The sequence below is a fragment of the Bos javanicus genome, chromosome 11 (genome assembly GCF_032452875.1).
Source record: "Bos javanicus breed banteng chromosome 11, ARS-OSU_banteng_1.0, whole genome shotgun sequence".
Lineage (NCBI taxonomy): Eukaryota > Metazoa > Chordata > Mammalia > Artiodactyla > Bovidae > Bos > Bos javanicus.
This window is the reverse complement of record NC_083878.1, coordinates 93,881,474-93,896,624: the sequence shown is the minus strand read 5'-3', so window position 1 is coordinate 93,896,624 and position 15,151 is coordinate 93,881,474. Positions and strand designations below refer to the sequence as shown.

The 15,151-nt window shown below is 35.2% G+C and overlaps 1 protein-coding gene across 5 annotated transcripts in view; it reads right to left on the bottom strand.

Moving 5' to 3' along the window:
• Nucleotides 1-15,151, bottom strand: part of RABGAP1 (RAB GTPase activating protein 1) — a 169,158-nt gene that overhangs the window by 106,640 nt on the left and 47,367 nt on the right. For all 5 annotated transcript variants that reach the window (XM_061433454.1, XM_061433455.1, XM_061433453.1 and 2 more), the window contains 7 exons: nucleotides 13,968-14,172; nucleotides 10,391-10,565; nucleotides 9,649-9,806; nucleotides 5,108-5,218; nucleotides 4,668-4,734; nucleotides 3,824-3,926; nucleotides 3,133-3,302 (listed from right to left, as the gene is read on the bottom strand). In XM_061433454.1, the coding sequence (XP_061289438.1) occupies nucleotides 3,133-3,302; nucleotides 3,824-3,926; nucleotides 4,668-4,734; nucleotides 5,108-5,218; nucleotides 9,649-9,806; nucleotides 10,391-10,565; nucleotides 13,968-14,172 (989 nt within the window). The remainder of the gene's footprint in view (nucleotides 1-3,132; nucleotides 3,303-3,823; nucleotides 3,927-4,667; nucleotides 4,735-5,107; nucleotides 5,219-9,648; nucleotides 9,807-10,390; nucleotides 10,566-13,967; nucleotides 14,173-15,151) is intronic.

Sequence of the window (15,151 nt, the reverse complement as noted above, 5' to 3'; positions counted from 1 at the left end):
TGTAAACTTATGCAATCTTTGAATCAAAAGTTGTATAATATACGTCCTCAAGGTAAAGCAAGATCAGGGTAATCTTATTTATATTCACTAAGATAAAAGAAACAGAATCCTGTTTAAGAATTTTTTATATACAAATTTATACTAAAAAATATACAATTAATTTGCTGGCAAATGCTTACTCTAGAAACTACTAAGAATCATTTCTACCCACTCTTTAAACTTGTAAAATAATGCTTGCAAATTGGTTTTCTTTCTGAAGCATTCTTTCCCTGAAGCTAACCACTAAATAATCAAAAATGCTGTTCTGATTGCATGACTTAAGTGTTTTTTTCTGTCCCAGTGATATCCCTCCCAATAGCTAAAATGAATGAAGAACATGTATGTGCCAGGAACTCTTCCAAGTACGTTATATAGTTTCTCATCTACTGTCACAATAACGCTCTCAGGAAGATTCTATCACTGCCATTTCAAAGCTGAGTAAACTGAGGCTCAGAGAGTTGAAGGAGCTTGCTCAAAGTCCTAAAGCTAGTCAATGGTAAGATCCATGTACTGTGACTCAAAAGCCAAGTTCTAGATGATAATCCTATAATCCTTTGCTCCTGTCACAGTGAAGATCTGGGACCCAGGTTTACTTTGTGTCTTAAGATAACGCTGAAAAGAAATTCCTGTTCTGCTTGTTACCTTTTTCTAACTATAACCAAAAGGCCTAACTTGGACACACTGGAACTAAAATACTTACTGCTACAGAAAAGTATATTTGGGTAAATCCACATATAATATTATAATCTTGTATAATGGAATTTCAATGTTACATGAAATAAAATTCATAAATTTTTTGGAGAACTATGTTCAAGATGTTTGGGGTATCAGTGAAGAGATCAGAAATATTGCCTTAGGAGGTTTCTAACACTAAAAACACTTAATAAACCAAAAACAAAGTATACTTTGCAGTATATTAGAAGCTAACACCCTTGTATGTAAAAAAATTAAAAAACACTTTTTTATCAACAGAGAGGGAATTGGCAGTACCAGTCGATAACTGGGCAAACTGCAGTGTTAAATGGTGGTGGTGAGGAGTTGCTAAGAAATCTAACCGAAGACCTGAGGACTTGAAGGAGGTGAATAATAGCCAGTGGAATCCAGGGAGGAGCATCTGAAGTAAAAGGAACAGTTAATAGCAAAGGCCCTAAGAGCATGGTTAGAGCAGAGGAAGCAAGAAGTAAGAGGAATTAGTTTACAATAGGCAGCAGATCAGATAGGGTCATATAACCCACTACATGGACTCAGGATTTTATGGAGTAAAACAGGATTAGAGAATTTGAGCAGAAGAATCATGCAATTTGACACTAGGCTGCTATATTAAGAATATAATATATCAAAACGTCACAAAAATAGAAATAGAGATGTGTGAAAAAGACATTCCAATAATCCAAGTAAAAACAATGATTCGGATGAAGTTAACGTAATCTAGGTGGTAAGAAATGGTCAGCTTTTAGGTATGCTTTAAAAATAGACAGAATTTCTTGACAGACAGGATTTGGTGTGTGAAAAAATAAGAGAGTAAAATTCTTGGTCAAAGTAACTACCAGGACAAGATGCCCATAAACTGAGATGGTAAAGACAGGTAAGCAGAGTATTTTACGGGTGAGGGATGAAATAATGACATCTTTTTTGGACATGGTAAATTTGAGATATTCTGAAGGCTAAGTCAAAGAGTGGTATTTAAGGAGGAGGAAGTAATTATCTGTATTAAATGCTCCTGACACATTAAGTAAGATGAAAACTCAGACTGACCACTGGATTCAGCAATTCAGGTCACCATGAACTTGATTACTTTCGAAGAGTTCTGACAAACGAAAAGCAAAGAAAGGAGCAGTAAGTTGCGGAGCAACTGGGGTCCCAAAAAAAAGGCTAAAAGAAGGGAACAGAAATTTTATCTGCTGCTCACCACAGGAATGACAGAGTATAGAGTTTGACCGAATTAACTTTTTTTTTTTTTTAAAGTTCAATACTCAGAAGACCATAACATAATCTCTATAGTTTAAGCATTTAAAGTGTCTAATATATAATCCCAAAATACTAGACAAAGAAACATGAAAATATGTCTCTCCAGACTCAGATTTAGCAGCCCAAGATTTTTAAAGTAATTAAAGTTATGCTCAAGAATATGTAAGAAGATCTGCTTAAAATAAAGATCAAGGAGGTAATCACATAAAAAACCAGAAACCATTAAACCATAGGGACATTCCCGGAAAAAAAAAAAGATCCGAAATTAAAAAAAAAACTCATTGAATAAGGTTACCAACAAATTGGAAATGATAAAACAAAGTGTCAAGTGAACTTTAAGTTAGGTCAACAGAAAGTATCTTATCTAACAACAACAACAAACAAAAATATTTGGAAAAATAAAAGAATCTCAGAGGTCTGTGGGATAACAAAAGGTAGAAAATACGTATGATTGGAATCCCTTAAGGAGAGAGAAGAGAGATGTGCCAGAGAAAAAATTTGGAAGAAATAATGGGTCAGATTTTCCAAAAAAAATGGTAAAAGAAAAGAAAATAAATAAATAAATTTAAAAATTCACGAAGCCCAGCAAACCTGAAGACAAACAGAAAGAAAAACCACACCTAGGCACATCATAGTTAAAGGTCTAAAAACCCAAGATACAAAATAATATCAAAAGCAGCCAGAGAAAATGACCCATTACAAGTATAAATGCATGCTGACTTCTCTTCAAAAACAGTGAGAATCACAAGACTGTGAGATGACATCTATAAGTGCTGAAAGTAAAAAACTGAACCCTATATCCAGAGAGAATATCCTACTGGAATAAAACTGAAATAAAGACTTTTAGATAAAGAAATCTGACAGTTCACTAAAGAAATTCCTTTAGAAGAAGCTGCTCAGGTTTAAGGCAAATGAGACCAGAAAGAAACCTGGCTCTTCAGGAAGAAATGAAAAGCAGAAAACAAAAAACAGGTGGGTAAAAATGAAAGACAACTTTCCTCTTTAATATATTTAAAATACACATGATCATTTAAAGATCTAACTAATAGCTTGTATTAATGATAAATCAGCCTCAGAAGTGACTTCTCTCATTTCCCCCTCTATATTGATAGGAAGGTATAGTACCTGTTTTAGTTTCAAAAAGAAATTTTCAGTAGTACTACGTTTGCTGAAGGGCCAGAATAATCTTTCATTAGGTGAGCAAACTCGGACTTTTGTCTCTAGAAGAAAGCGAACAGGCTCTTGTACTTCTGTTATTACCAAATCAACAGCTGTGGTCATAAATAGCACTTTATCTAGGGAGAGAGAAGGGAGAAGCAAATTTAAGTGGAAATATATTTGCTCACATAATTAAATTACAAGTTTTAAATGACATTCAGAAAAAGTATGAACAGCTTGAAAAAAGTTTATGCATAGCATATCTGAAAAACTGCACAGGAAATTAGTCACAGTGGTACCCTTTAGGGTGGGACACTAGAACTGTGGCAGACTTTTACTTTTCCTTATATATCCTTTGAATTTGAAATGATATATAAATATATTATCGCTCCACAAAAAAGTCATACTTAGAAGCCTGTAAATAAATAAGCATGTAAATAGAAGAGGAAGCAGGAAAAGAAAAATTGAAGAAAGGAGAGGGAGGAAAAAATACTTTGTTTACAGGTTAAAGTTAATAATAAATTCAAAGAACTATTCAAATTCCTTGGTTTCATCAGAATTAGATACACACTAAATATTTCTCAAATAAGTAGAACTAAGATTTGGGTATCCTCTTGGGACTAAAATTTCTGTTCATGATGTCACCAATCTGCACCACCTTTAGGAGTTTCTTCATTTACAACTTGAAAATGTGGGGATTTTGGATTCCAGCTCCCAGTAATAACATAGGACTTTCCATCTGAACTTTTGCCCATAGATTCCTAAAGAAAAGAATAACAACAACATTAATGCCAAAAAAATAACAGTTAATCCTCATTCTGTTGCCTTAAAAAAAAGTTGTAAAAATATAAGACTATAAAATACGATCACTGGGACGACCCAGAGGGATGGTATGGGGAGGGAGGAGGGTCCAGGATGGGGAACACATGAGAAATAAAGGAATAAAAAATTAAAAAAAAAAAAAAAAGAAAAGAAAAAAAAAAATACGATCACATATATATATATATATATACACGAAAAGTCAAGAGTATATATGGATTACAGCTAAAAATGTGCCAATTATTTATGCAACTGCTCCTGAAGTTATATATAAAGTGAATGCTTACAAATCATATCAAACTGTACAGACATCAGGAAAATTTACTACTTACACCTATGTTGAATTCTTCTGTCAAGTGAACAATTACTACATAAATTTTAGTTATTAAAATAAAGATTTTCATTTAATAGCAATCGTATATACACTGCATACTTTTCTAAAGCTCATAACAGTCTGCAAACAACTCTCTGACAAAATGTCTTTGACTCCAACATCAACCCTACACTATTGCAGTCAAGAAACTGAGACTAAGTAGGTATAAGGTCAGACTGGTAAAAAGCAAGGAGGAAATACCCTTATCTTTGCTTATTGCTTCATAAATGTGTTTTAACATTAGATTTGGTGTAACAATCTTTATAGAGGAGATAGCATACAAACTTAAAAAAAAAAAAGCTATCCTTACCAAATCTAACAAGTGCATGTCACTATTTCGTACATCTTTCCCTGGGCTAAGGAGAAGACCAAAACATCTGCAAAAAAAGAACCAATATAAATTTGGGAAAAAGACTACAGCAAAGATGTTTAAGTTAGATCACTGAAAAAAATTCTGACAGAAAAAAGGACATATTGAAATTATCAGTAAATTAGCATTATCAAAATCTATTTCTTTAATTGAGATCAACAAATTTTATGTTTGCCTTTTATTTTCACATACTTGAAGTCAACATACCAGCTGAAGATATAGAGATACTTCAAAATAAATGAAATATACACTTTAATAACCAAAAGAATTCCCCAGGAAGCAAAACAGTTTGCAAATTTTTGAATACAGTATATGACTGTTTCAGTAGATTGACAAGAAATAAAATTTATACTGAAGCCAACCTTACTAAAAACGTTTACCTTTCAATGGCAAGTTCTTTATTAGTTGTTTGTTGCACATAGATGACAATCTTCTTATCAATTCCTTGTCGGAGTTTAAAGCATTGTCTGTCTTTATCTTTAGGAACTGCGCTGTGGGACAACATGTTTCATCAATTTTGGAAAGCATTTCCTTGTAATATACACCAGAATAACTTTTGTTATGATTTGAAAATCAGGCACTAAAAAGAATTTTCTATGCCTGATAGTCAAATAACAGATATTATCATCTGCCCCTTGATGTGAAAAGATCATTACTGTATGTAAACCACTAAACCATTTTATAAACCACTCATAAAAGCTACAAAACCACTCGTGTCTCCTGAAATGTAACTTTAGTTTTTTTTCTTTTTTGTTGCTGTGAAAATTGAGTTCAGCTAAGTCACTCAGTCGTGTCTGACTCTTTGCGACCCCATGAATCGCAGCACGCCAGGCCTTTCTGTCCATCACCAACTCCCGGAGTTCACTCAAACTCATGTCCATTGACTCGGTGATGCCATCCAGCCATCTCCTCCCTGTCGTTTCCTACTCCTCCTGCCCTGAATCCCTCCCAGCATCAGAGTGTTTTCCAATGAGACAAATCTTCGTATGAGGTAGCCAAAGTATTGGATTTTCAGCTTTAGCATCAGTCCTTCCAAAGAACACCCAGAACTGATCTCCTTTAGAATGGACTGGTTGGATCTCCTTGCAGTCCAAGGGACTCTCAGGAGTCTTCTCCAATACCACAGTTCAAAAGCATCAATTCTGCTCTCAGCTTTCTTCACAGTCCAACTCTCACATCCATACATGATCACTGGAAAAACCATAGCCTTGACTACACGGACCTTTGTTGGCAAAGTAATGTCTCTGCTTTTGAATATGCTATCTAGGTTGGTCATAATTTTCCTTCCAAGGAGTAAGCGTCTTTTAATTTCATGGCTGCAGTCACCATCTGTAGTGATTTTGGAGCCCAAAAAATCAAGTCTAACACTGTTTCCCCATCAATTTCCCATGAAGTGATGGGACCAGATGCCATGATCTTAGTTTTCTAATATTGAGCTTTAAGCCAACTTTTTCACTCTCCTCTCTCACTTTCATCAAGAGGCTTTTTAGTTCCTCTTCACTTTCTGCCATAAGGGTGGTGTCATCTGCATATCTGAGATTATTGATATATCTCCCGGCAATCTTGATTCCAGTTTGTGTTTCTTCCAGTCCAGCGTTTCTCATGATGTACTCTGCATAGAAGTTAAATAAGCAGGGTGACAATATACAGCCTTGATGTACTCCTTTTCCTATTTGGAACCAGTCTGTTGTTTCATGTCCAGTTCTAACTGTTGCTTCCTGACCTGCATACAAATTTCTCAAGAGGCAGATCAGGTGGTCTGGTATTCCCACCTCTTTCAGAATTTTCCAGTATATTGTGATCCACAGAGTCAAAGGCTTTGGCATAGTCAATAAAGCAGAAATAGTTGTTTTTCTGGAACTCTCTTGCTTTTTCCATGATCCAGTGGATGTTGGCAATTTGATCTCTGGTTCCTCTGCCTTTTCTAAAACCAGCTTGAAGTTCACGGTTCACGTATTGCTGAAGCCTGGCTTGGAGAATTTTGAGCATTACTTTACTAGCGTGTGAGCTGAGTGCAATTGTGCGGCAGTTTGAGCATTCTTTGGCATTGCCTTTCTTTGGGATTGGAATGAAAACTGACCTTTTCCAGTCCTGTGGCCACTGCTGAGTTTTCCAAATTTGCTGGCTATAGTGCAGCACTTTCACAGCATCATCGTTCAGGATTTGAAATAGCTCAACTGGAATTCCATGATCTCCACTAGCTTTGTTCATAGTGATGCTTTCTAAGGCCCACTTGACTTCACATTCCAGGATGTCTGGCTCTAGGTGAGTGATCATACCATCATGATTATATGGGTCGTGACTATCTATGCTATGGTAAAATCATAATTTATCTTGTGCTATGGCTAACTACATACACATATATTTTTTAAATAGGTCATATGGGTATACCACTTTTTCAAATAAGTCATATGGGTATACCACTGTATTTGGCTTTAGGTATAACTGGCATACAACATAGTCGTTTCAGGTTTACAACATAATGATTTTATATTTGCATTTATTGTGAAATGCATAGTATTTTAACCATTGTATTACAGTCAACATTTAATTTCCACTTTTTAATTTTGCTAATATTGTGTTAAGAGGAACATTCATGCTGGTAACTCTCTTGGCATCTCAATTACTACAGAATCACTGGAAGAAAGGAACTGTGTTTGAAAAATTCAAATTTGACAAAGGCATCCTTGTCAATAATTTCATCACTGTATTAGGTTCTACAACACTCTTTTCTATTATAAATTCAGGAAAACATGCAACAAAAAGATAACAGAGCCCTAACAAATGTGTAAAGAAATCTGACCATCCAGGGGTTTTCTGTACAGCATTTCCTTGATACACAGTTGAAAAGGGATATTTGTGATTGTTAACCTTTCTACCTTGAAAATGCCTAATCTCAGAAGGAGAAATTACCCTAGTGCTTCACTTCTGAGAGATCTTAGAAACCTTTCCTATTTATAACTTGGAATTTATAAACAATCTTCAATCTTTATTTTTAATAAAGGAAAAAAGTTTAAACTATTCTGTTTCTTAAAATGGAAAAAAATTATTATAAGGTTTATAGATTATGATTTCTACTTCCCAGTATAGGAATGCATATTGCAGAAAACACCATAATAATGTTGGTGTGAAAATAGAAATATAAATAAGAAAGCATAAAGTACAATGACTTATACTTTATTGTACAAATCAAGGTTGAAGCTGCATTGTATACTAAACTTGCCACCAGATGGCATGAGAATTTCAAAGTCTTTGAAGGGAGAGCAATGTTATCAGTTTCCCAAATGAAACAATCATTGTGCCTTTTAATTTAAAAGCAAAATATCAGAACCATTTGTATTTTCATTTTATCTATTTTATGAGTAGTCATGAAGGAAAGAAAGTTCTACATGCAACTACTGATTGTGATACCAAGAAGCAACCGTTTTGTGATATGAGCTGTGGAGAAAAAAAAAGTCAGTCATCAAAAAAAAAAAAAAAAAAAAGTCAGTCATCTTGCAACCATAATAAACTTAGAAAGGATTTTTAGACTCTAGCCACTTCATCTTAGAAATAAGGAAACTAATGTCACGAAAGAGGAGAGTGAAAAAGTTGGCTTAAAGCTCAACATTAGAAAACTGTGATCATGGCATCTGGTCCCATCACTTCATGGGAAATAGATGGGGAAACAGTGGAAACAGTGGCTGACTTGATTTTTTGGGGCTCCAAAATCACTGCAGATGGTGATTGCAGCCATGAAATTAAAAGATGCTTACTCCTTGGAAGGAAAGTTATGACCAACCTAGATAGCATATTGAAAAGCAGAAATATTACTTTGCTAACAAAGGTTCGTCTAGTCAAGGCTATGGTTTTTTCCAGTGGTCATGTATGGATGTGAGAGTTGGACTGTGAAGAAAGCTGAACGCCAAAGAATTGATGCTTTTGAACTGTGGTGCTGGAGAAGACTCTTGTGAGTTCCATGGATTGCAAGATCCAACCAGTCCATCCTAAAGGAGATCAGTCCTGGGTGTTCATTGGAAGTCACTGGAAGGACTGATGTTGCGGCTGAAACTCCAATACTTTGGCCACCTCACGCGAAGGGTTGACTCATTGGAAAAGACTCTGATGCTGGGAGGGATTGGGGGCAGAAGGAGAAGGGGACGACAGAGGATGAGATGGCTGGATGGCATCACCGACTCAATGGACATGAGTTTGGGTGAACTCCGGGAGTTGGTGATGGATAGGGAGGCCTGGTGTGCTGCGATTCATGGAGTCGCAAGAAGTCAGACACGACTGAGTGACTGAACTGAACTGAATGTCCGAAATGTAAAGAAACTTGGAAAAGGTCACAGTGTAATGGTAGCAATAAGTAAACTAATCCTAAATTTTAATTTCTATTCCAGGGTTATTTTTACTACTTAAAAACCAGAACAAGTTATTTTTGACCCTATATGCAAGGTCACACTTCAGATACACACCATATTTCTCCCTTCCCAATGTGCTCCATTAAATTTTAATGATAAATCTTGATTTCAATAGCTTTAAGATATTTAGATTATTAAATACACCAACCAACCAAAAAACAAAACAGAAAAAAATTCTAGCAAAACAAATCCAGCTATAGACCCAGGTGATGTAGCTCTATGTTTCATAAAAGCTGTCAGCCAGCTACTTTCAGTCTTACTAAAAGAACATGGTAACATATTTCCCTACATGAAATAATTTTTTTTATTAAAATTCTTTAAATCTTGCCTTGGCAATTTGCCTATTTATTTTCCTTTATCACTTACATTAAAAAAAAAAAACTCTACCTATAAAAGCAATCATTATATAATATATAATATAAAGGTTAGGTAATCTGACCTAGAATTTCCGTAAAAGCACAGGTAGTTTAGCATGTTAATACAAACTCAAATAAAAAGAATAAAGTAAGATGCCCTACCTAAAATAACCTTTACCATCATCTTCTTTTATTTCTAGAGACACAGAGAAGGTAAAGATGTCACTGTCTGGAGTCTGAGGCGCAGCAGTTGCTGAAAGTGGGGTCTGCTTGGCAGAACGGCGGAAGGCAGTGGCAAAACTGTAAAGTATCCGGCTCACCTACAACCAAAAATGTTAGGAGATGGGCTGTTATTAAAAAAGTAAAATACTTTTGTTAAGGCTGAAGGTGACCTACGTTGTTTGAGGGAGGTAGTTCACCTTTCCTTCACTCATTTCTTTAATAAATTATCAAATTTATTAGACCTATAAAGCAAACAACACTAAAAATGACCAGAGAGTAGAGATTGTAAAAAAGGAATGACTGTGAACACTAGAAATCCAATTGAAAGATGATTTCCAAAATTGTTAGGAATTACTTGAATATATTTATTGTAATAAAGAATAATCCTCCAAGTTTAATTCTATAAGAATAGTTTGCAAATATGTCATTGCTAGAAGCAAGACGCCGATTTAATGCATTTAAACAGCGGTCAATTGGTCTCCTCTGACGCTCTTAGCAACAACAAGGTTCTGGCTAACCAAACTTTTATTCATATTTCAGGCCATTAAAATGGAACAAATAAAACAGTAGCAGAGAATTTAATTTGGCTTATAAATGACCACAGAAAATACTATAATCATTTCAATGATTCAAGGGTGAAGATGAAGTTTCATCTGTAGACATTTCCCTCTTCAGTACTTACAGCTTCTTGTATTTCACACCGAAAGACATGTATTCTGAAGAGCTCTGCATTGTAATGACTTTCAGTGAAAGCAAAACAGTCACTCTCAGGAGTTCCATCATGCCCTCTGACACAGAAAAGGATTTTGTAGATGGGGTAGTTTGCTATTTCAGTGTTTGTCTGAGGATCTAAGAGTCTGTTCAGAAAAAATATACATAAAGAGAGTAGAGCTACTGTGGACAATTTTCACTATGTTCACATTATGATTCAAGACTCATCTTTCTAGCAAAAAGATCATATAAATCATTTCTTGAGCCTGGCAGTCTACAGTCCAAAGGGTCACAAAGAATTGGAAATGACTGAGCACACAGAAATCATATTAATCTTCAATCTTGATAAGTAAGTTATATGTGGGGTCTTAAAATAACTGATTACACAATTCCGTAGTACTAAAAACTACATAATCCCCTATTTTAGGGAGGCAATCAGGAAAGCATAAATAATATTAATGTTTCTTAAATAGTCTATAACTACATAAAAAATAATGGGTAAATTAGACTACCAAAATAGATCACTAAAGTTGTGCTTCTCAGTATCTCCTAACAGAATGACCTAAGCTGCTTTATTATTTTAAAAACTAAAATAATGATGTAGTTTTTCAGAGTGAAACATGTTCTTTTGCTTCATGGCAAATAAGGAAGAGACACTTACAAAACATTAACACCGAAGGAAAAAAAACTTCATTAATAAAATCAAAAGGATGCCACTCACTGAAAATTAAATGGATATCATTCACTCAAAAATGTATTCATTCAACAAATATTTATGTGATACCTACACAACATCCCAGGCTCCATCCTGGGCCCTGACAATACAAAAAATTGAAATTATGAAGTTATGAAATTATGAACACAGAATGGGCAGAGCCATCAATGGGAAAGCCTAGGGGATAATGGAAATACCTAAGAAGGGGAACTAATTCAAATTCAAAGGCACTTTGATAAAGACTCTGAAAACATGAGGTAAGAGAGACTAATTTTCTCATGTCTTTATAGAATTAAAATATATTAGAACAAAGTATAACTTCAGTCAGGGGAATGACTATTGACTAAGAATCATATAAAAATGAGTTTTAGGGAATTCCCTGGCAGTTAGTGGTTAGGACTTAGTGCTTTCACTCAAGTTGCCCAAGTCACATCATGGCAAAAGGAAAAAAAAAAAAAAAGGCTAAATAAATGTTACTAAGCTTCACATTAATAAATACAATTAAAATTAATATTCATGAATCTTTGCAAAATAGTTCTTTAAACACTCAAGAGAAGAATTACATATGCAGATCATTGGAATATTAATTAACTTACTACTACTACTATCCATATGCAGCTACAACTCTACTACCATAAAAATCCAAAATGCTTGAGGGCAGAGAAACAGATATTCTCATACACTGCTCACAAACGTACAAGCTAGATCAATATTTCTAGATGGCCATTTGGCAATATATCAAAAACCATAAAAATGGGCAAATCTTTGACCCACCAGTGAATCTACTTCTAGGAACTAAGCCTAAGGAAATTTAAAAATACATTAAAATTTAGCTCAAAAATACTACTTATAAGAAAACGACAGGTTAAGCACTTAAGTAAGTAAGTAAAAGTTGCTCAGTCGTGTCTGATTCTTTGCGACCCAAAGAATTAAACAGTCCATGGAATTCTCTAGGCCAGAATCCTGGAGTGGGTAGCCTTTCCCTTCTCCAGGGGCTCTCCCCAACCCAGGGATCGAATCCAGGTCTCCTGCATTGCGGGTGGATTCTTTACCAGCTGAGCCACAAGGGAAGCCCAACTTACATGCCCATATAATAAAAGTTTAATATTAGCTATTATTAGTAGCACTTTTATCATTAAAACAACTAAAATATGTAACATTAGACTGGTTATTTCTGAAAAGCCCATCATGTGCCATCATAAATTATAATAATTAAGCATATTTATTGATATGGAAAGATTCACCATATAACAAAGCATGTTATATATTATGTAATTCCACTGATGCTAAAAATGCTGATTCTAAGAGTTGTATAATTATACTTGCATATATATGTAGGTATATACACATAGACAAATATACCTACAACTACACAAAAAGGGTCTTAATAAACCAAGATGTTACCTGTTATTTACCAATGGGAGAGTAGAATTAAGACCATTTCCTAACCTAAAATATGTCACAAATGAACTTATCTACAAAACAGAAGCATAGAGAATAAACTTGTGGTTGCTGGGGGTCAGGGGCGCGAGGGAGGGAAGGACTAGGAGTACGGGATTAGCAGACGTAAACTATCATATATAGGATAAACAACAAGGTACTACTGTATAGCACAGGAAACTATATTCAATGTCCTGTGATAAACCACAAAAAAAAAATTAAGGAAAAAAAGTCTGTATGTGCATAACTGACTCACTCTGCTATATAGCAGAGATTGGCACAACATTATAAATCAACTATACTTCAGTAAAAAAGTTAAGAGTAATTTTCTAAATTTTTGCTTATTTGTGTTCTTTGATTTTTCTGAAGTAAGTACACATTTTTTACAACAAAGCTAGTTTTGTATTTAGTTAGCTGATACAGACATCTGACTACATTTAAACACTGTGACCTGTTTCAGTTAGTATAAACAATAGCCCTATCAAGAGACTTCTCTGAGCTTCAGTATCCTCATCTTAAAAATTCAGGAACTACTGTCTAGTCAAGGCTATGGTTTTTCCAGTGGTCATGTATGGAAGTGAGAGTTGGACTATAAAGAAAGCTGAGAGCAGAAGAATTGATGCTTTTGAACTGTGGTGTTGCAGAAGACTCTTGAGAGTCCCTTGGACTGCACGGAGATCCAACCAGTCCATCCTAAAGGAGATCAGTCCTGGGTGTTCATTGGAAGGACTGATGTTGAAGCTGAAACTCCAATACTTTGGCCACCTCATGCGAAGAGCTGACTCATTTGAAAAGACGCTGATGCTGGGAAAGACTGAGGGCAGGAGGAGAAGGGGACAACAGAGGATGAGATGGTTGGATGGCATCACCGACTCAATGGACAAGGGTTTGGGTGGACTCCAGCAGTTGGTGATGGACAGGGAGGCCTGGCGTGCGGCGGTTCATGGGGTCGCAAAGAGTCGGACACGACTGAGTGACTGAACTGAACACTGAAATAGTTAATATTTACCAACAGGTTTCTGTAATTTCCAAAGTCAGTATGAAATTTCTTTTCAACTAATGTGTCAAGCTAGTATTTTTATTGGGGGGCACATGGAAAATGTAAATTGTTAGGCAGACTCTTAGGTCAACATATTTCAATAATCCCCAAAACACTTAAATTTCTAGTGTTACAAAGAATTAGGGTGAGGAAGAGTATAAAAAACTGCTCAAACAAGTGACTATTTTTCATAAAAGGTCACAATCCTTGGAAGACATGAAAACTAAGTGCCAAAAGAATTAACCACTACAAGAATAAAATAATTATGTATTTTGTTCACTCTTGCTTTGTTATAAAACTGTAGGTGAGAAATCTGATCAAATGTTACAAATATTTCTAGAAGGCTGGTCTTACCTCACAGTTCCTTCAGATACATTCGGCACTGACAGGGTTACATCTAGTGAGATCTGACACTGGCCCCTTAAGATGGACATCATTCTCAAGGCTTCCACTTCACTCCTGGGAGCATTTACTGAGGCACAGCCTAAATAAGTTAGTTTGCTGAAAACTACACTGTCCTCATCTGCCACTGGTGTGAAAGGACTTGACCCTTCAGAATCTGAAAGAAACAATAAGGAAGTGATTATTTTCACTTTGATATTTTGTTAACATGAATATTAAGTAAAACTCTACAAGCTACGTTTAGGTTCTAAAATTAAATTCATCACTTTCCCAGAAGAAAATTAAAGTCAGAAATCTCACACCAGAACTTGTCACCAACACTAAAATTTTTAGGTATGGCTATAGTTTCAATCCTTAACCTAAACGGTGACCTGAGATTCAGATCTGATTTATCTCTTATAATTTGTTTTGACTTTATAATTTACATTTAGGTCAGTAATACATTTAGTATTTTACCACCCTGAAAAATCCTCTTTCTTCTTTCTTATCTGTTCTATTATAATGATTTCTCTTATTCATCATCTTAGTTACTTTATCATGTTCTCTCAGTCCCCCTGCCTTTCCTTTCCCAATAAACATTTACAGTTTTAATATTCTACTTTTCCTCAAAGAACCTTCATAATTGTCTTTTTCTTCCTTGTCTTTCAGGTCCCTTTTTTCAATTTGACAACTATTCCCACCAAGCAGGCCTAAGGCAAACATTTTCTTCACCAAGAATTATTTCTCTATTTCCCCAATCAGTCAGTTGCTCATTCGTGTCCGACTCTGTGATTCCATGGACTGCAGCACGCCAGGCTTCCCTGTCCATCACCAATTCCTGGAGCTTACTCACACTCATGTCCATCGAGTTGGTGATGCCATCCAACCATCTCATCCTGTTGTCCCCTTCTCCTTCAGCCAATATCCAATTTCCCAATACCATACTCAAATTATTTTTTCCTGAAAAAATTCTTTAAGCACTCTAACACTGCCTCACTGTTATATAACTGGTTTTTTTCCTTTGCTATAAATGACATACATTTAGAGTCGACATATGTGTAACTGATTCACTGGGCCTTCCACCTGAAACTAACATTGTAAATTAACTACACACCAATAAAAAAAACTTTTTTAATGACATACATTTAAAGGGAAAT